We start from the raw sequence: 21610 nt of genomic DNA on the forward strand, positions 1-21610 counted from the left end.
GATTTTGTTTTCGTATACGAATATTTCCATACCTTTTCCGTCATTGATTTAATATTTATACATTCAATTTGGCTCACACAAGAAGATCACAAATAAATAGTCAATTTAATTAGCAAATATGTAAGTTTCAACGAAACGGTAAAGCTCTTTAAACAATGATATATGAATTTTATTGTATTGTATGGTAGAATAGAATAGAGTATTTTATTTTTCCAAACTTATTCGGCACACAAGAGCATATGACATGTAGTCCAAATTTTGGACTACTATGGCATATGGAATCCATGATATCTCGGCCTATAACAAAATTGGACTATGACAAAATCGGCCTATAACATAATCGGCCTCCCAAAATCGGACTATAACAAACTCGGACTATACCTAACTCGGACTACTAGAAGAATATAAGTTTATTGTCTTAATTTTGTATGCCATAACCATTTAATGTAAATGTGTTTGTGCGAATAAAATATTGTCTATTGTCTATAAGTATAATCAGAGACATATAATACATATATTATATGTCTCTGGTATAATGTTGGTTGTTGTTGTTTATTGGAAATTAATTTTCAATTCTTAATTTGAAATTATTTTTTTATCTACAATCAAGGATTTTGTCTTACTATACAAATCCTTGCTACAATTAATTAAATAATTTATTGAAGGGAATAACAAAAAAACCTTAACAAGATATATATTAAAACTGAGACTACTGTAGTCTCAGATTAAAATAAAAGTACAAAAAAACTTCTTTTTAATAATGATATATTGAAAATTAACCTCTGATGTGTCTTTTCAGTATTATTATTTGTAATAATGTCCCTCTCAGAATTAATTTTTATTATATGCATATCTTAATTGATTATGACATCATGCCATGCCTTATAGGCATCTGTAACCGGAGAGCACGAATTTCATTACAAAATTGCTTGTCTCCACCGGGACCTCTGTGTTACAAGGCAGCGCGTATACCAACTGAGCTACATGTAAAGAAGTACTTCCTTAGCTCAACCGCTTACGGCTGACTAAGTATCTACTAAGTTTTCTAAGGGAAGCAATCCCGTCACACATCTATTATTTTTATAATACTTCAAGTATAGTCACTCATTGAAATATATAATACACACATATGTACAAATACGATAAGTATTGTATTATCAAACAAAATAAAAGCCTGTTTATAGGAAACTAATACAAAGAAGAAGTATAAGACTGAATTCAACTTTAATTTCCTTAAATGAACAATGAAGCAAGACTTTCTTATCCATAGCAAATAAAACGTTTATGAGTAACAATTATGAACAAGAATAAAATATAGAAGCACTTACCAGTATCACGAACTCTGTGTTGCTATAAACTACACGAATCACACTGTAAGGCATGTTGCTTTGTTGTAACTTTTTTAGAACACTCGACGCAGTGGTCGGTACACAAGCACTTGTCTCAGAATTGTTTTCCCCTATATACCTTAATATAACACAAGGTACTTAACTAAATTTTTTGAAAAATGACACCAGTTCCGAATTCCTGTTATTTTTTTATTTCTCGGTTGTCAAACCTTATTATGCCATTCCATGTTATTTTATAGAAGTGTTTGGTAAGATCAAAGAAATCTCTGTTGTTTTTTTCAATTTTATATGTTATGTGTCTCTGTTTAAACATATCAAATTCAACTCGTATAACAAACATTTAATACACTTCTATATATTGTCTTTTTTTTCAAAAATGTTAATTATAATCTGATAAACTCGTATATAAATTTAATATATAAAGTTTTTTTTTATTAAAGTAAAAAAAAATAAACAATCTACTAATCGTAGTCCGAGTTTGTTCAATATATTTCTGCATATAATTAATGGTAGGCCGAGTTGGTTAAAGTCCGAGTTTGTTATAGTCCGATTCTGTTATAGGCCGATTTTGTTTTAGTCCGAGTTATCCAGCAGCGGGCATATGCTCTTGTGTGCCTTATATTATATTGAGATAATTATGACATCTTGCAAGGCTATTTATTTATTTTTGTGATGCCTTCCTTCGTCAGGAAAACCCCTGTTTTGACAGTTCTTCAAAGGCTAGTTATTTGGCTTATGCCTTCTAAATAAAGCTTATTTTGAATCAGAAAAGATCTTATATCCTCGTGTATTTTATTTTCGACCTACTAACATATTTTTCTGAATTTCCCTATTATATGTTTGAACATAGACATACCTAATATTTTGAGAGTCGCGAGTATACTTGTGCATAAAATAATTGTATCGGAAATATATTTCGATCTTTAATTTATTTTTGCATTTGAGTTCATTAGATCGATGGCACCTTTGTTGACAAAAACAAGCGTCTTGTGTTTTCGACCTATCTATAATTTTATTTTTTCGTTAAAAAGCTGTAAGGAGTATGCGTATTTTCGTATTCAGATTAACTTTAAGTATTACAACGACTAACCACCTGACAGTCATGTGACTTAATGACCTTGAAGTAAACTTTGCATGCAAAAAGACCTCTGCCATAAGTTTAGAAAATTCGTTTATTTTAGACCGATTCTTTTGGAAGGTAAAACTATAGTGTGTGATAACATTGTGTGAGGGAATTCGACGTTTGCTGTACCACTGTTCACTCCAACGCAATTTATGACAATACCACTGCATCAATCTGTATGATTATTTTTGCAGTGTTTTAAAAAATGATTTTACTTTGTTGTCGCGTATTATTTTTGAAACATTCAATGTTTTAAAAAGGCGAATTTTCTGTATAAAGTCAATAATTATGTTGACTTTTGAAGCCCAAACTTTCTACAGCCTTAAATACGCAAATAAAAGATCCAAAAACTATACCAATACAGAACGACATGTTTATGGAATTATAGCAAATCTTTTGGTTTACAAATTTTTATTCGTTATTGCAAAATAATGAACTTAAAATATCTGACATTTTCTCCCTACCCAGTTTACCCCTAATATTTTTTATGATGTGGACTGGTCATTGTTATTAATTCGTACGCAATTTGATTGGATTAACTTGTAATTAGTTTACCTTCAAACTTGTTTATGCTTTTCATACATGACTATTGATAATAAGAACGTGCATGTATGTGTACGGTAACTAAAATGACCTTCAAACTGGACACTGGACGAGTCAATATTATGTTTTATCAATGAAAGTTAAGGTATGAAAGGTAAGAATTGCCACTTCTTCTATTTTCACAAAATTTTCCGACTACACAGTTGATAGATTATTTTTTAAAAGCCTATGGTGGAGATAAAAGAGAAAGTTTACAAATAAGACGTTTTGTTCCATTAAACAAGTCATTTTCTTAAGAGAAATGCCGAAATACATTTTACGCACAGCTACGGCAGGTAAAGTTATTAGTTATCATAACAAAAAAAAGCATTATTCAGTCTCATTGGAATATGTTAATTACAATAACTCCCAAACTTAAGTAGTAGGTATATGAAGTCAAAATATGTCCGATCTGCCTATTTTTGGACATCAAAAGTCAATACGATCGTTTTAAAGTCAATTTCGTCTACCTCACAAAATCTTGTTAGGCACTATAGTATTAGTGAAAAGGGTACAAAAACGTGATATCAAATAAAAAAACGTAAATACTTAATATAATAACTTTATTTGAAAAATCTTCACCCCATGTGGATATCATTTGCTATTGTTACTAAGTATAGCAGCCGAATATGACATCATGCAGACATGCACAGCATACGGGAAGTGAAAGTAGAATTAGGTCGAAAACGTCACACGGCCTCACCATGACAAAATTATGGAAAAACAATTCAAACAAGAAAACTATATATTTTAAACAGTCAAAACGTATTGAAATTTGTATCTGAAAGAGTACACCATGTATGACCAAGGAAACTAAACACTAAAATAGATGTACATTTTTGAACATGTACATTGTAATTGTTCTGGACTTTTCAAAGGCATTTGGCACTTTGCCACATGACAAACTATTTCACAAGCTACAAATATCTGGCATAAAAGAGAACCCTAAAAGATACTATATGTATCATACATGTCTATGATGTCATACAGGTCATACTGTATAAACAATGCTAACTGGAACCACATGGAGGTGTCCAGTGCCATAACCAAGCCAAAGCTGTTATATCAACCCTCTAATTCTTCAGATCATTAATTTCAGAATCAAAGCAGTTTTCCTTTTAATGCATGAATATTAAAACGATATTTAACATTATGTTTCAGTGATATGGTGATAGAATGGTGAATGTAACTAAAGGAATCCTTGTAGAATGTGATCCAGCTATGAAACAGTTTCTCCTTCATCTCGACGACACAGAAGCATTTGGTCGCAAATTCGTCATCCAAGATCTGGGTGAAAACTGCCTATTCATCTCATCAGACATTCTAGAAACATTACAAGATAAAATTGACGATATAATGGATAGACTTTCTTTTCCATTAGCTGAAAAATAACTCTGCTGAAAAGAACATATTCTCAAATTTGTCATTTCTTTTTTCTTTATCTTTATTTACATATCATATACAATCATTTGACAATAGGTATTTTTTATACTTAAAATTAATAAAAATGAAAACAAAACTATCCTGGAGCTGGATTACATCCAAAAGATTAATGAAAATCAACAGTCCACTTTTTGAAGAGGGAAATATTATTTGTTGCTTAGCAACAAAACATGTTACCTACAAAGAGGATGTGGACGATTTACTTGAAAGGTAACTGAAAAAAAGTCCAATACATGTACTTAGAATGTGTATGGAATTTTGTTTGCTATTTCTTTGCTGAGGATGAAATGGATTTTCCTCATGACATTTTTTTTTTAAATCAATAGTTAAACAGAAAATAAGATAGTGAAAAACAGACAACAAAAATCTATTTGCAATATAAGCAGACATACATTCCCCATTTCCATTCTCAATTTTATATATGACTTATCTTAGTTGAAAATTGTACATATAAATATATTGTTTTCTTTTAATGATTAGATACATGCATTGTGCACATATATAGGAGAAATTACATGTCATGTACTTTAAAGATATACAGATGTCATAAAACAAACTTGTTTATAAAAGATAACAGATTTATTAAACCAGAAAAGAACATTTTTCCCCTAGTAAATAACTAAAGAACTTTATATAACTTGTAGTAAATCCAAAATACTGAGTAAATGTAGATCAAAACATGTTACATAAAAAAATGTATTATTTCTAGGAAACAAACATTTAACTGTGGTATAGGAACATGTGACAAATCCTTCCAGTCCTTAGCTGAGTAAGTATTTATAACCCCAAATCAATGGCAGGCTGTAAACAATCATGTGAGTAATTCTCATCAACACAGATGTCAATGGACCAATGAATCACAGCATTCATATACATATACAAGGTCACAATCAGTTATCTGATTGTACATGTACTGTAGTTATGAACATATGTCACAATAGCTTAAATGAAACAGAAAATTTCTTGACTATTTCCATTGGTTAATTTGTATTTAAATAAGCTTTGCAGATTTTTAAAATTTTTATTTTTTTTTCAAAGTTTTAACTAGAAAAAACTATATATTGCATTAAAAAACTAAAAATGAAGAAACAGATTTTTAAAATGAATGAGACTTGATTTCAGATATGAATCCCATTATAACAGTATCCATAGAAACGTTTGCAGTATATGTAGGAGATTTTATCCATCCAGTCACCTATTAGATATTCATCTGTTAGAGTGGCATGATTCAATGTTTGAATTAATGGCAGAAAAACAACACATGGTAAGCTGTACTCAGTAGTTATTCTTTTTAAAAAATGGGGTTGTTTTAACAACATTTAGACATTCATCCAACAAAGCAACCAAAGTAGAATTACATTATTGTGAACAGATAACAAAATTTCTGAGACCTCTAAATCTCCAGAGATGTGCTGTAAATATCAATTAGACATCAATCTGATAACACTTTTATATAAAAAATATCGAATTTTTTTAAAGAAGAGCATTTAAATTCACTGTTAGAATAGCCTTTCACGAAAGATGAGAACACCTATACAATACATGGGATCATAGATGAGAGCCCCTTTGCAATACAAGAGATAGCCAGTCCATAGTGTTATTTGTAATTTATTCTATATTTGCATCAACATGATATTCCTGAAATGCTTTGAGTCAGAAGTGTGAAAATATTCAAATTCTTAACTTCTCCATGGGCAAACTCTGTACCAAATATTAAGAAGAAGATGTGGTATGATTGACAATGAGACAACACTCAACAAGAGACCAAATTTAAATGACACAGAAATTAACAGCTATAGTTAATCTGCTTGCCCCAACATTTTGTTTACTTGTCCCTATATAGCTACTGGTTGTTCTATATAGAAATTACACATTTCAAGGATGATTTGAGATGGTCAAGGGAGTTTGTAGATTAAAGATTTTTGAATATTGAACTCCAATAAGGATATATTCATATCATGATACACAATTCTGTATGTTTGAACCCTAATGAAAAAATAGTTTTATTCTTTAATTATAGTTTCAGTGTCTTATTCCTACATGCAGTATGAAGTTAGCTAATCGAAAACAAAGAAAAAATCACATGATAAAGGTTCATAGGTATCCTAGCAACTTCAGGTTTGACAGAGAGAAGACATCAAATAAAAGGTAACAGTACCTCTATACTGAGGTTCAATTCTCAAATAGCTTTGAACCATTCCTTTTGATAAAAAATCTGAACTCTGACTCCTATTCTTTATTCAAGTGAACAAACCTTGCAAAACTTACTTTTTGTATGGAATATAAACATAAGAAGATGTGGTATGATTGCCAATGTGGCCCGAGAACACAGTTATTTTGTAGTGCATTTCTTTTAGACAATAAATTCAAATTAAAAAAATCGCACCTGCTCTTTCTCAAAATGATTTTTACAGTGTAGTGTACTACTAGTGAGACAAATAATATCAAAATTATAGAAACTTCTACCAGCTCTAACTCAAAATATTGACAATTCTGTGTTAAGGGGGTGTAAAATTCAGTTTGACAGCTTCAGACGTGATAAAATTTGACCTTTTTGAACTGGACCAAATCACTATTTAACATAAAGATTCAGCACCCAAATTTTTTAAACATGTAATTACATCCCCCTACTTAATATTTCATGCATTAAATATCAAGAAATAAATTGGAAAAGTGTATTAAATAAAACATGCAAGTTATACACTGTTCACACTAGGGACTATATTCGTAGACAACGAAAACCAAAGGACGATAACTGTGTCCTTGGACCTAATAGGATAGAAGGACTTGACTAATCTTAATAAAACTTTGCATAACCTAAGCTTAGGGAATTATGAGATAGTTTGCCAAGTTTCATGGCCATAGGGCATATATTAGAGAATATAGGGTCATTTTAGTATTGACATTTGGATGTTTATTTTTGACGTATAAATCAAATATCTTCAACTGTCAAGATTTTGGCCTAAAAATTTTAAATTTTGCAAAAAATTGCTTTTTAAATGCTCTTGAATATTATATATTAAAAAAAGTATTAAAAGCATCTGAACAATCATTTTATTTATCAGATGTATTGTTATTATTCCAAGGTCAAATTTATATGAGCCTATGCCTGAAAATAGAGATTTTCAAATTCGGGGAAGCCTTATATAAATATGCACTTTTCTCAGCCAATTCGAAGTTTTTAAAGTTTTTTAAGCCTCAATTATTCTTTCATATATTTTAAATGTATAGAAAAGTTACAAAAAGTATACCACATGAGTATAAAATGGTCTTGGGCCATGTAGTACTGAGAATTATTTAGAGTAGATTTAAGCAGTGTCCCATATTGACATATAAAAATGCACACACAAGCTATAAGAAATGAAAATGGGTCACTTTTTGCTCATTTATATGCTAAGGTGTTATGATACAAGAAGTCTAATTGCAAAAGGACTCTTGCATTTAAATTTTTTGAAAGACAATATGGTCTGATGGCCAGTTTTTTCACTTTTCAATGGAAAACTTGCATTTAGTTTTAGTCTCAATAGGCATAAATTTGGACCACTTACTATCATACAGAAAAAAAATATGGTAGCATATGAAAGTAGTAAGGTGTACTGAACTTAGTTAAGTACTTTTTTTACAGATTTAGTGAAATATTTGTGATGGACTACAGATTTGATGTACAAAGCTCTTCACATTTTACATTCATCAATTAGGCCGTTTAACCAGGGCCGTGAATACAAAATATGCTGCCCATTTTTTCTGTGATAATCTACTTTTCTCTATATTCAGAGTTCATAAATGGTTAATTAAATTTGATTTAAGCATAGAAACACAAATATCAAGAACCAAAAAGCTGTCAGAAAGAAAGTCAGCATGCCTCTTAGGCATGAAATGTAAACTGCTTTAAAATGCTTATTTTAGCCGTAAAATGCCAAAATGGCACGTTTTAACAGAATTTCTGTAAACCAAAGATGTAAATCCTTTACTTTGTTTGAGTTTGACAAATTGAAACCAACAAATCATTCAGGAAATTTGTCAAAGTACAGAATGTAGATTTCAGGAATCCATCTCTTAGGCCAGAGAACACAGTTATTTCGTAGTGCATTTCTTTTAGACAATAAATTCAAATTAAAAAAATCACACCTGCTCTTTCTCAAAATGATTTTTACAGTGTAGTGTACTTCTAGTCTGACAAATAACTTCAAAATTATAGAAACTTCTACCAGCTCTAACTCAAAATATTGACAATTCTGTGTTAAGGGGTGTAAAATTCAGTTTGACAGCTTCAGACGTGATAAAATTTGACCTTTTTGAACTGGACCAAATCACTACTTAACATAAAGATTCAGCACCCAAATTTTTTTAACATGTAATAACATCCCCCTACTTAATATTTCATACATTTAATATCAAGAAATAAATTGGAAAAGTGTATCAAATAAAACATGCAAGTTATACACTGTTCACACTAGGGACTATATTCGTAGACAGCGAAAACCAAAGGACGATAACTGTGTCCTTGGACCATGTGACAACTCTCTACTAGAGACCAAATGACATAGAAATTAATAACTATAGGTCAAAGTGAAGGCAAGACAAGATATCAATCCTGTTGTGTATTCCATTTTTATATTGTTGTTCCATATTATGATTTTACTTTACCGCATCAAAATCTTTCTCCAGTTCTTGGTTAAATGATCTTAAATTGACTAAAAGGACTCTAAAAGTTCCAACATATTACCTACACTCAAACCAACACAAATAACTGATGTGCAAATTTAAAACAAGTGACACATAAATATTGTTAAAAATAGGTTTCATAGTTTTTAAGTTGACCATGTTGACAACACAAGTGCTTTACTGTTTCCTATCTCCGTTAGGCCAGAACATTTTCAATCTCCTGAATAAAAGAACGATTGTCAACAAAAATACAGTTACAACTAATATTATGGAGAATAATATTGTATCAATGTTATGCTCACAGTTACTGAAAGCAAGCTCAAAATGCTTAACCTTCTGATAGTAACTAAACTTTTTATGCTTCTTTAATCTGGGTAGTGGTAGACGTTTTTGCCTTGCGTGTGATGTTCACCACTCATAGTACTAGTCTTATTGCAAAGTTAATTCTTCCAGCAGGGGTTAATCTCCACAAACTTTTTTCTTATGAGTAATGGACCCTTACTCTCTACTTATTAAGATGATCTTGTGAGTTTCTGGAGTAAACACACTTTCTTATAATATTCACACATGACAACAAAACATAAACAATCTATTTTCTTTTTCAATAGTTCAAACACAAATAAAAAAGGTAGAGCACCCATAACCATGGAAACAACAGTAAATACCAACAAAGAGAACAAACAGGAATTACTAGATAAAATTCCATGTGGAACCTCATCAGAATCAACCTCTATGGAAACAGAAAGGGATAACAGTAATGACCTTGGACTGAAACTTCAAGATAAGAGTCTTCCAGTAACCTTGTCAGAATCTATGTCAATGGAAACAGAAGTTGACAAAGAGAATAGACCTAAACTCAAGTTCAGCTATAGGTAGTGTACTGTTAATTCAAAAATTATTGGGGGCATTTATTATTTGGACTGTTTTGCAATCAACACAAATGCTAGTTGAATTATTGCTGTTTTAGGGAATACTGTATTTACCATTGCTTTTAATTTACAGATGATGAATATTAATGACATCTTTATTATTATACTGAGAAAAAAAAGTTTTAAAAACTAACCTTTTCAATATAAGATTTAGGACAAGTGCAAACACATACAGTGGGTTTAAACATTTTAACAGGCGCCAACCTTCACCCTAACCTGAAACAAAAGTGTAACATCACAACATAATTGAAATTGCTTAACTCAATATGTGTTTGTTTTTCACCACAAGTGAGGCCCCTCATGGGGGGGGGGGGGGGTCCTAGTAATCACATAATCACCATTTTTTTGCCAATATAATCACATAATCATTAAATATTTGCTTATCTTTAGTAATCAAATAATCATAAACTAAAAATACAGTCCTAGGTAATCAAATAATCATGAAATATTTGGCTTAATAATCAAATAATCATTAAAAACACGGCCAAGTAATCACATAATCAAAAACCCCATGAGGGCCCTCACAAGTAGTAAATAAATCAAATATGAGGAGGGTTAATTATTGTCTTTGTGTCCTAATAATGAATTGGATGAAGGCAATGAGTATCATCATATTCTACACATGCATGTGTGTTTGAGAAAGAGGATCACAAGGGAATGCACTAATTTGATATTGACTATAATTGAAAAGATTAATGGCTTATCATACAATATATTTCATAATATATAATAAAATACATTAGCACCAATGGGAAGAAAGGGATGGGCACAAAAAAGATGAAGAAAATAGATGTGGGGTTTGTATCAATGAGATAGAAAGCTAATGATACAAATAACAAAAAAAACATCTAAGAGGTCAACATACAATCTTCAACATTTAACAGGTTTTATATAATATGTCAAATATTAAATACTAATTTTCATCAGGCATGTACAGTTAAGGCTCACCTAATTATTTCACAAAATAAAAGGCAAACATGTCTTTTATTTATACTACAGTAAAATTGTTATACCTACCTATATACAAACAAGAGGGAGGAGTGTATAGGAATCTCTGTCTGTCCAACTGATCAGGTCATATCAAGCTTATAACTTTTGAATGCTATTAATTTTTACCTGGTATCAGGGTATGGGATCCTACTTTATGGGATGTGTGTCAAGGTTGAATTGTATGCCTGCAAGGTGAATTTAGGTCAAGATCAGGAGTATAGTTCAGTCTTATATCCAACAATACAAAGTGCTCTCTTGACTCATAAAATGAATGTTTTAAAAGATATCATATGATTGTAACATGATATTATGGTATATAAAAGAAGATGTGGTAGGATTGCCAATGAGACAACTGTCCACAAGAGACCAAAATGACACAGACATTAACAACTATAGGTCACCGCAAGGCCTTCAACAATGAGCAAAGCCCATACCGCATAGTCAGCTATAAAAGGCCCTGATATGACAATGTAAAAAAATTTTAAACGAGAAAACTAACGGTCTTATTTATTTATATAAAAGAATGAATGAAAAACAAATATGTCACACATAAACAAACAACAATAACTGAATTACAGGCTCCTGACTTGGGACAGGCACATTCATAAATAATATGGCAGGTCCAATCAGTTTGTAAAGTCAGAAAGGACATTTTGGCCATAACTGTTCAATTTTACTAAAACTTAAAAAATGTCAGCATAAAAAGGGAATAGATGGGGATTTACATATTATATCAATGCATTGTGTCATGTTACTCTAGCTATCAATTATTTTTTCAGAGTACCTCAGAATTTTTCTTTTGGACATGGTGTATCTAAAGGATTTCAGCGGTCAAGAGGACGAGGTCGTGGAAGTAAAGCTAAACATTGGCACAACCAATTACCAGAAAACAAAAACACAGAAATGGACATTGAAAACATAGATATGAATGATCTGAATGATGCTTTAAACACAACATAGCTATATAGAATAACTGTTACTTTTAAGGGGATAAAAAAATAAAAGTTGAGCTGAACCATGATATATACGTCTTTATCTTAAATGGCAATAATATACCCTTGTCCATACATCTATTTTTCTATTCATCCACACTTTGTTTTTTTCAACACAAAGAACAAAGAAGATTGATTAAATAGACCCAGAGTATTATATAAATTTTATTTTTGTCCAGACTTTACATTACTTTAATATAATGTCTGCAGATCCAAAGTTTTGTGCACAACTGTAAAATTATTATTTTAATTTTGAACATCACTTTGCACTGATTGACTGACTTTTCCCAATAATGAATAGGCATTCATGGCGTCCCTACATGGTTATGTTACATCTATGTCATTTGGTGTTTGGGGGATATTAGTCTCATTGGTTAATCATACATCATGTTCTTATTTTTGGTCTTCTGAAGACCTATGGGACCGACTTTAAACTCATTGAGCCTCCGTATGCCGCATTCGTTTCTGTGTATTACAATTTCATAACAACTTAAGATTCCTGACACCGATTTTTACACATGATTAAGCATCTGAATCATTTAATTTGTAAATTAGGATTGAAAAACAATCACTATCGTAAATATGACCTTTTTATTTATGTAAATTAATAGATTTCATCTCATCCACATGAAATCCATGAACGTTATTTGTTTACTTGTAACCGGATGATTTTACTGTAGATATTTGTAGTACGCATGCATCAATTTGGTATCGGGACAACTCGCCCTGTTTACAAGTTCGCCCTTGAAGTTACAAATTTTCAATCTTGCAGACAAGAAGATTTTGTTTTTAATAAATAAAAAGGATCTATTTCTTATTAAATTGGTGTCTTTATTCATTGTTTTCCTTGTCATGTGAATTAGATGCCTTTCTACTTAAATGGTTTGAATCTATTTATAAAATTATTCAAGACTCAGTTGACAAGAGCAGTACGTTACTGTTGGGAGAATTTGATTAAACTCTAAATGCTCATAGAATAAGAAATATAATTGAAACTGAATGTACTTCCTTCTGAATAATTTATTGCAATATAAATATAAATCCCTTTTGACAAGAGAAATCTGACTTTTGTCAGAAATATTTTTTTCGCATGTGCAAAGGTAATCACGTGTGGCGGCCATATTGGTTTGTTTACAAATATGTGAAGAGGCCTGTAGAACCATGACCTAAACATAAATAGTCTCTGAAAGCGTAAACTTTATGCAATACTATTTTATCAATCATGATTATTTTCATAAATTTAAATTTGATTATTTAAAGAAATAAAATTATAACAATTACGATTTTAGATAAGAGATTCTACTCAGACATGCTGTGATCTATTTATAGCCAAATTAGTTTACCTATGTGAAAATGTAAATAATTTGTTTACTAAACAAGTAAAGACAAACTATGGATGGAAGATAATAATTTACATAAATATTTCAGGACATTTGATTGATTTTAATAAATATAGGATTTAAAAACTGCAAGTGGAAACAAATTTAATCATTAGCTACATAATCAGCTGATAATTTTTCTCGCAAACATCGTGGTGAATCACTCCATCAATCCTCCAGCCCTTTCACATATTAAAGCAATAGATCTACTTATTATTGTAGAATATTCATTGAATATACATTCATCGTCTAATTGAATATATCGGGTAATCGGATATTTTTAGCTGAAATTTTGGGTATCCGATTGTCCGGAGTCTACTGTACTACCATAAACATGATAAAGATAGTAAATAGTATTTTTTTTTCACTAATTAATTGACATAATACTGGTTGTAACATATTTTATTTTTGTATTCAGGTTGGGACCCCTCCACAATATATATATATATATGGTGGTGTTTAACGACCTTGACTGGCTGTACAGCCCTCGCACGGTCGGCTCGGTGCCCGAAGGCGTTTGATGAGCTTTATCATATTTTGATGCCATGGGTCAGGAACAAGTAGTGGAGGTCGCAATATGTAGGCCGCCATCTTGGTTTTGGTGAGTTGTTTTTGGTTTTTGACTATTTTGGATTTTACTTCTTCACAACGGCTGCTTTCAGGGCCAGTTTAAAGTGGGAAAATTCTTATATTTGGAACAACTTTTCTAAATGAGGGAACAACAGAAAATTCTTTTGACATATTTTGACCATTTAGTACTTAATAGATGCATAGTTCTTAGGGGAAAGTTTCATCAAATAATATGAATAAAAATGTGCTCATTTTTTTTTACAGTGGGTTGTAATGTTCTTCCAATAAGGTTACCCCTCATTTGGAGTGTTGTTCCCAACCTGTTAAAGGTCCATCTTTGTGTGCATAATTCAAAATTGGAAATTTCAACAAGCATCTAAAAATTAATATTCTTACGCAAGAAAATAAACACTGATCTGCTAGCTTCATCTCTTCCACCGATTTAATAACTAGAATCATGCAAACAGACTTCAGAAAAAGGCATGTAAGTTCATCATACAAATATGACACTTTCTCTAGACAATACAGATCGTGCAAAATACTTCGCTTAAAATTGTAACCTTAAAATTGTTGTTGTGCACTAAAAACCCCTATGGGAACTTTCAAAAGTTGGCGGGTATGTAACAAGCCTTACTATTTTTATGCTCCATTTATGGGCATTATGTTTTCTGGTCTGTCCGTTCGTCCTGCTTCTGGTTATAAAGTTTATGGTCGAGGTAGTTTTAGATGAAGTTGAAATCCAATCAACTTGAAACTTAGTGCACATGTCTTCCTTATGATATGATCTTCTTAATTTTACTGCCAATTTAAAGATTTTACCTAATTTTCACAGTCCACTGAACATAGAAAATGATTGTACGGATGGGAAATCCATGTACTTATGACCTTTTCTTGTTTGAAAAAAAAAAACAACATCATAACGATAATGGATCAAAGCACCCTTGGTAAGTGGGGCTGCTTTTGTGGTAATTCAGGTTACCTTTCATTCACCTGCTTCCACCTCAGAGCTATCAGCTCTTTGATTATATTATTGGTTTGCTGTCTGAAACTCGTGTCTTAATATCCATATTTGTTTTATTAGCTTTTCTTATTGTTGTAGGTAGAATTGTTGCACAAATCCACTTTTATAAAAGGCTCATTTTCATGCTGAATAAATGTACATTCATATTTAGATTTGTTACCAAGAAAAACAAAGGAATAAACCCAGTCATATATTTTTCTTAATTGATTTGTTGATTAATGCCAGACAATTGACAAAAAGTAGATACTTTCTCTGAGTTGGCTAACACTATGATGTCATTTAAAAAAGGGTCTATTAACATTCTTGTTACATTTATCTTCAAAGTCACAAAAAAGTTGCAAATCACTAACCACATGACAAGCATGTCTGTCCCCACAGACAAAGCTACACACAATATCGTTTGCGATTATAATCACATTATAATGACTCCTTTTAAATAGAAAATTAGAATGTTGACACTTCACTTGTAAACCTTACTCCCAAAGTTATATTTTTTGGTATCTCAAATGCCTCACAAAACCTGTCCAAATTATTAACATATATATTATCAGCTATTACATCCGGTATTCAGATGTACTGAATATTTATCTTTTCTAGGGTTGGTGTGAATCAGATGGGGAGACTAAAAAATTAAAATGATTTTTATGAGTTATTCTGATCAAAGATCTTCTCACATCTATGATTCATGGCTAAAAAAATGCCAATGACTATCAATAGTACACAAAACACAAAATAGAAAACTAAAGACTGGGCAACACAAACCAAACTAAAAACTGGTGGTGATCTGAACTCGGCTCCAGAAAGATAAGCAGATCCCCCTTCACATGCGGCACCTGTTGTGTTGCTCATGTTAGTAAAAACCCGGTAACAAGTCTAATTTGGTAGGTCACATTCATGAAAATGATACTTTGCTTTAAAACACTGTGATTCAAGCAAAATGTTTACTTAACACAACAAAAGGCTGGAAAATGTATAATGTTTGGAGCATGCCACAAAACCAGGTTCAACCCACCATTTTTTCCTTTAAAATGTCCTGTACCAAGTCAGGAAAATGGTCATTATTATATTATAGTTCGTTTCTGTGTGTGTTACATTTTAACGTTGTTTCGTTTGTTTTCTCTTATTTTTGAGTGTGAATTCACATTACTATAATATGTGTCACGGTACTTATCTATCCCAAGTTCATGTATTTGGTTTTTGGTATTTGATGTTATATTTGTTATTCTCATATTCTCATACGATTTTGTCTAATGCTTAGTCCGTTTCTGTGTGTGTTACATTTTAATGTTGTGTCGTTGTTTTCCTCTTATATTTAATGCATTTCCCTCAGTTTTAGTTTGTTACCCCGATTTTGTTTTTTGTCCATGGATTTATGAGTTTTGAACAGCGGTATACTACTGTTGCCTTTATCTGTAACATTTTTATACGACCGCAAAAATTGAAAAATTTTTGGTTGTATATTGGTATCACGTTGGCGTCATCATCTGCGTCGTCGTCCGAATAATTTTAGTTTTCGCACTCTAACTTTAGAAAAAGTGAATAGAAATCTATGAAATTTTAACACAAGGTTTATGACCACAAAAGGAAGGTTGGGATTGATTTTAGGAGTTTTGGTCCCAACTTTTTAGGAATTAGGGACCAAAAAGGGCCCAAATAAGCATTTTCTTGGTTTTCGCACTATAACTTTAGTTTAAGTTAATAGAAATCTATGAAATTTTGACACAAGGTTTATGACCACAAAAGGAAGGTTGGGATTGATTTTGGAAGTTTAAGTTCCAACAGTTTAGGAATTAGGGGCCAAAAAAGGGGCCAAATAAGCATTATTCTTGGTTTTAGCACAATAACTTTAGTATAAGTATATAGAAATCAATGAAATTTAAACACAAGGTTTATGACCACAAAAGGAAGGTTGGGATTGATTTTGGGAGTTGAGGTCTGAACAGTTTAGGAATTAGGGGCCAAAAAGGGGCCCAAGTAAGCATTATTCTTGGTTTTCACACCTTAACTTTAGTATAAGTAAATAGAAATCTATGAAATTTAAACACAAGGGTTATGACCACTAAAGGAAGGTTGGGTTTGATTTTGGGAGTTTTGGTCCCAACAGTTTAGGCATAAGGGGCCCAAAGGGTCCAAAATTGAACTTTGTTTGATTTCATCAAAAATTGAATAATTGGGGTTCTTTGATATGCCAAATCTAACTGTGTATGTAGATTCTTAATTTTTGGTCCCGTTTTCAAATTGGTCTACATTAAGGTCCAAAGGGTCCAAAATTAAACTTAGTTTGATTTTAACAAAAAATGAATCCTTGGGGTTCTTTGATAAGCTGAATCTAAAAATGTACTTAGATTATTTATTATTTGCCTAGTTTTCAAGTTGATCCAAATCCGGGTCCAAAATTAAACTTTGTTAATTTCATCAAAATTTGAATAATTGGCGTTCTTTGATATGCCAAATCTAACTGTGTATGTAGATTCTTAATTTTTAGTCCGTTTTCAAATTGGTCTACATTAAAGTCCAAAGGGTCCAAAATTAAACTAAGTTTGATTTTAACAAAAATTGAATTCTTGGGCTTTTTTGATATGCTGAATCTAAACATGTACTTAGATTTTTGATTATGGGCCCAGTTTTTAAGTTGGTTCAAATCAGGATCCAAAATTATTATATTAAGTATTGTGCAATAGCAAGAAATTTTCAATTGCACAGTATTCAGCAATAGCAAGAAATCTTCAATTGCACAGTATTGTGCAATAGCAAGAAATTTTCAATTGCACAGTATTGTGCAATAGCAAAAAATCTTCAATTGCACAGTATTGTGCAATAGCAAATATTTTCGATTGAAAAGTATTGCGCAATAGCAAGAAATATCTAATTGCACAATATTGTGCAATGGCAAGAAATTTTCAATTGATTGGAGTTATCTTTCTTTGTCCAGAATAGTAGTTGAATCAAATTAAATCATTGTTTTATACAATATACAATGTATATTCACTTTTACTACCAACTGATAAATTAAAACAATCTTTACCATTCAGTGATAACAAGCACCTTTTGTTACATTTTAATATTTTATGATGTATTTAAATGAGTAGTTATTGTTGCAAACTCAATTAGAAATTTGAATTGAGATCAGTTTTGGAAAAAGGGAAAGGGGGATGTGGAAAAAAAAATGGGTGGTGGGGGGGGGGGGGGGGGGGGGGAGGTTAAATTTTTTTCATTTCAGATTTCATAAATAAAAAGACAATTTCTTCAAACATTTTTTTGAGAGGATTAATATTCAACAGCATAGTGAATTCCTCAAAGACAAAAAAAAATATTTTAAGTTCATTAGACCACATTCATTCTGTGTCCGAAACCTATGCTGTGTCAACTATTTAATCACAATCAAAATTTAGAGCTGAATCCAGCTTGAATGTTGTGTCCATACTTGCCCCAACCGTTCAGGGTTCAACCTCTGCGGTCGTATAAAGCTGCGCCCTGCGGAGCATCTGGTTTTTGTTGATACAATCAGTATTCCTAAGACAACCAATAGTTGCCCTCTGATTGCTTACTAATTTCTCTTTTCCAGAGACTTTATTAGAACTTTCAATAAAATAAAAAGAACCTGACATTATACTTTATTTCAGTTAGGGCCATATAGAAGAAGTCCTTCTTGCGAATAATTCTGGGTTCAGTGACAATGTTCACTGCATCTATGCTATTGCATTTAGCTATTGCATTTAGAGTTACAAGTGCTAAAATTGAAGTATGTCCATTAAAACTTTTACTAACGCCATTGTGTTTGGTTGACTGTTATGGAATATCTCCACAAATATGTTCCACTCCTTAATCAATCCAGCCCACTTTCCTCGATTGTGCCATTACATAATGCAACGTATACTTAGACGAGTAATTGCATGAGCAACACGACTGGTGCCACTGGAGCACACGAGTTCAACCTAGGTTTACATAATGAGAGACCGGTAGAATTTGAAAAGGAACACTAGCATTTAATCAGAAAAAAACTTCTTTCGTCTACCGATAAAATTAAAATATAAAATAACAAGAATGCAGAGCTCCACATTCAAGTAAAATTCAAAACAGAAAGGTCTTATCAATGGCAAAATCAAAAGTTAAAACACTTCCAACAAAGGGAACACAATTTCCATATACCTGACTTGGAACTGACATTTCCTTATGTAGAATGTGGTTTTATAGCTATCTAAACCTCTCACTTGTGTTAAAGTCGCATAAAATCCAATAATATTGACAACAATATGTGAACAATACCAAACAGACATAATAAGTAAACATATTAAAAGTTGGAGTACAGCAGTCAACATTGTGTTATAATCTTAACTATAAAAACAAACAAATATTTCAACAAGGAAAAACATAATGGCAAATAAAAAAATATAGACACTCTATACATACACATATATACATGTTCACAGACAAACAAAGAATACCATAACACGGTATTAAAATGACGGTTAACGCCATACACGCGTTTCGCCTACAAAAGACTCCCCATGGACGTTCGAATCAAAAATGTTAAAACGGCAATATTAAGTACGAAGTTGAAGAATATTGAGAACCAATATTCCGAGAGGTTTTGAAAATACAGCTCCGGTAGTCTATTTCTGGGATTAACAATCCTTATTTTTAAAAAAATTATAAGTATGGTAAACAAGGAAGATAAAATAACAGGTCTTTCAATAAATCTGAAGGTTGAAATTAAAGAAGCTTGCAAAAGTCCTTCGGCAATATTGTTTTAACAATTATCCCATAAGATAATACACTTTCCAAAACCTCAATTCACTATTTCAGTTGTACTAGAAACTAAAATTGAATAAAACATAAAACATCTGCGTAGTTATATTTTATCAGGTATTTCCATAACAATGGACCTGGTTGGTTTTTGAGTGACGTATAATTGCGCATTTTCATTGAATCGACATACTTCCCAGTCAAGGACATATTGAGGGAATTTAAAAAACAAATTTGTTTATATATAAGACAGAAAATGTCATTATATAAGTTTGTCTTTTTCGGACACGAATATGCATGCAAAACACCCGGGTACTAAATGGAAAATACTTATGCACTAAAGTCTTTCGCATTCCAAACAAATTTCTTAGATAAGATGTTAGATGTGATCTTGATTGTCAAATCTCAACAAGGGTTTTAGTTTAAAAAGGCGTCAAATACGATTGCATAATACACTAAATAATTTGTTGTAAAGTGAGACTCGAGAAGCGAGTAGATGAACTCATACACTACGTTTGTCTGGTCAAATATCAAATAGCTGTGTTAAAAATCTCCGTAGCAGCTTTTACCTTTCTGAAGCATCTGGAATTTGCCATGCATTCGTACATACACATCTGCCCTCCTTCCTTCGAATGAGACAACACCAGATTAGTACTTACGTGAGATACACAAAGGGTGCCACAAGTGGAGTATGTGCTTACCTTCCTGAGCACCTGGTTATTATTCTTGTTGCTCAGGTAAAAATCTTTGGGTATCTTCCGTCCCTCTTTAAAGCGTTGGTTTCACCATCTTGGGTGGCAAATGACATTATCCAAATTTTTATTGAAATATGCAACATTTTAATTTTTAATTTCAATAAAGGAAAGCACTTTCATTTTCATTTTAAGCCAACTAGATTTAGCTAGCTGTATAAACCACATTTTTTTTTGGAAACTTCCTCATAAGTAACAATTCTTATTCTTATGCACCATATAAAATGGAGAAAGGAAATGGGGAATGTGTCAAAGCGACAACAACCCAACCATAGCGCAGACAACAGCTGAAGGCCACCAATGGGTCTTCAATGTAGCAAGAAACTCCCGCACCCGTAGGCGTCCTTCAGCTGGCCAATTTAAAAGTATGTATCCTAGTACAGTGATAATGGACGTCATACTAAACTCCGAATAATACACAAGAAACTAAAATTAAAAGTCATACAAGACTAACAAAGGTCAGAGCTCCTGACTTGGGACAGACGCAAAATTGCGGCGGGGTTAAACATGTTTTTGAGATCACATTTAGACAATTAACCTTTCTATAGTAGTTCTAGAGGCATATATATTTGAATATTCAAATATGATAGTTTTTTTAGACGTTTCGTTGGTTGGTATAGCTGAGCATTTGTTTTGTCAGTTTTTATGAATTTCCCTTTTATGAATTTACCTTGGAGTTTAGTTTATTCGTTATTTGATTTTCTAATATATAAAATGTTTAAAAATCAATCTATTTTCACAGCAATAGATGCAACATGTATAATCCTAACAGAAATTTTAAAACTTTGCACAACATGTAGATCGAAAAGCGTAGTTACATTTATTTGTTTTTTAATCTCAAAGTTAAGAAAATCTGTTATTGTTTGCTTTTTTCCTATTATATACCTTTACAAAGATAAAATTCGAAAAGTTTAGTTTTGGCAGCAGTTCGACCACGGGTCAAATATGTGTGTCAACTAAGCGTGCGTCTTATCAACACCACGTGATATTGCTTTCTGATATCTTTTGAAATTCTTAGGACACCTTGCAAAAATATATGACGATCGATTTTTAAACTTTGCACAACATG

General features: G+C 31.7%; 1 protein-coding gene across 1 annotated transcript; it reads left to right on the forward strand.

Annotated features, from left to right (window-relative positions):
- The first annotated feature begins 33 nt into the window (after positions 1-33).
- Positions 34-12102, forward strand: LOC139517857 (zinc finger protein 511-like). Its single transcript, XM_071309329.1, has 7 exons — positions 34-120; positions 4216-4707; positions 5207-5266; positions 5620-5761; positions 6518-6645; positions 9771-10034; positions 11861-12102. Exons 2-7 carry the CDS (start codon positions 4562-4564, stop codon positions 12039-12041), a joined length of 921 nt encoding a protein of 306 aa, XP_071165430.1. The 5' UTR covers positions 34-120; positions 4216-4561; the 3' UTR covers positions 12042-12102.
- The last annotated feature ends 9508 nt before the right edge of the window (positions 12103-21610 follow it).

This window comes from Mytilus edulis, chromosome 3 (assembly GCF_963676685.1).
Source record: "Mytilus edulis chromosome 3, xbMytEdul2.2, whole genome shotgun sequence".
In the NCBI taxonomy this organism is placed as follows: Eukaryota; Metazoa; Mollusca; class Bivalvia; order Mytilida; family Mytilidae; genus Mytilus; species Mytilus edulis.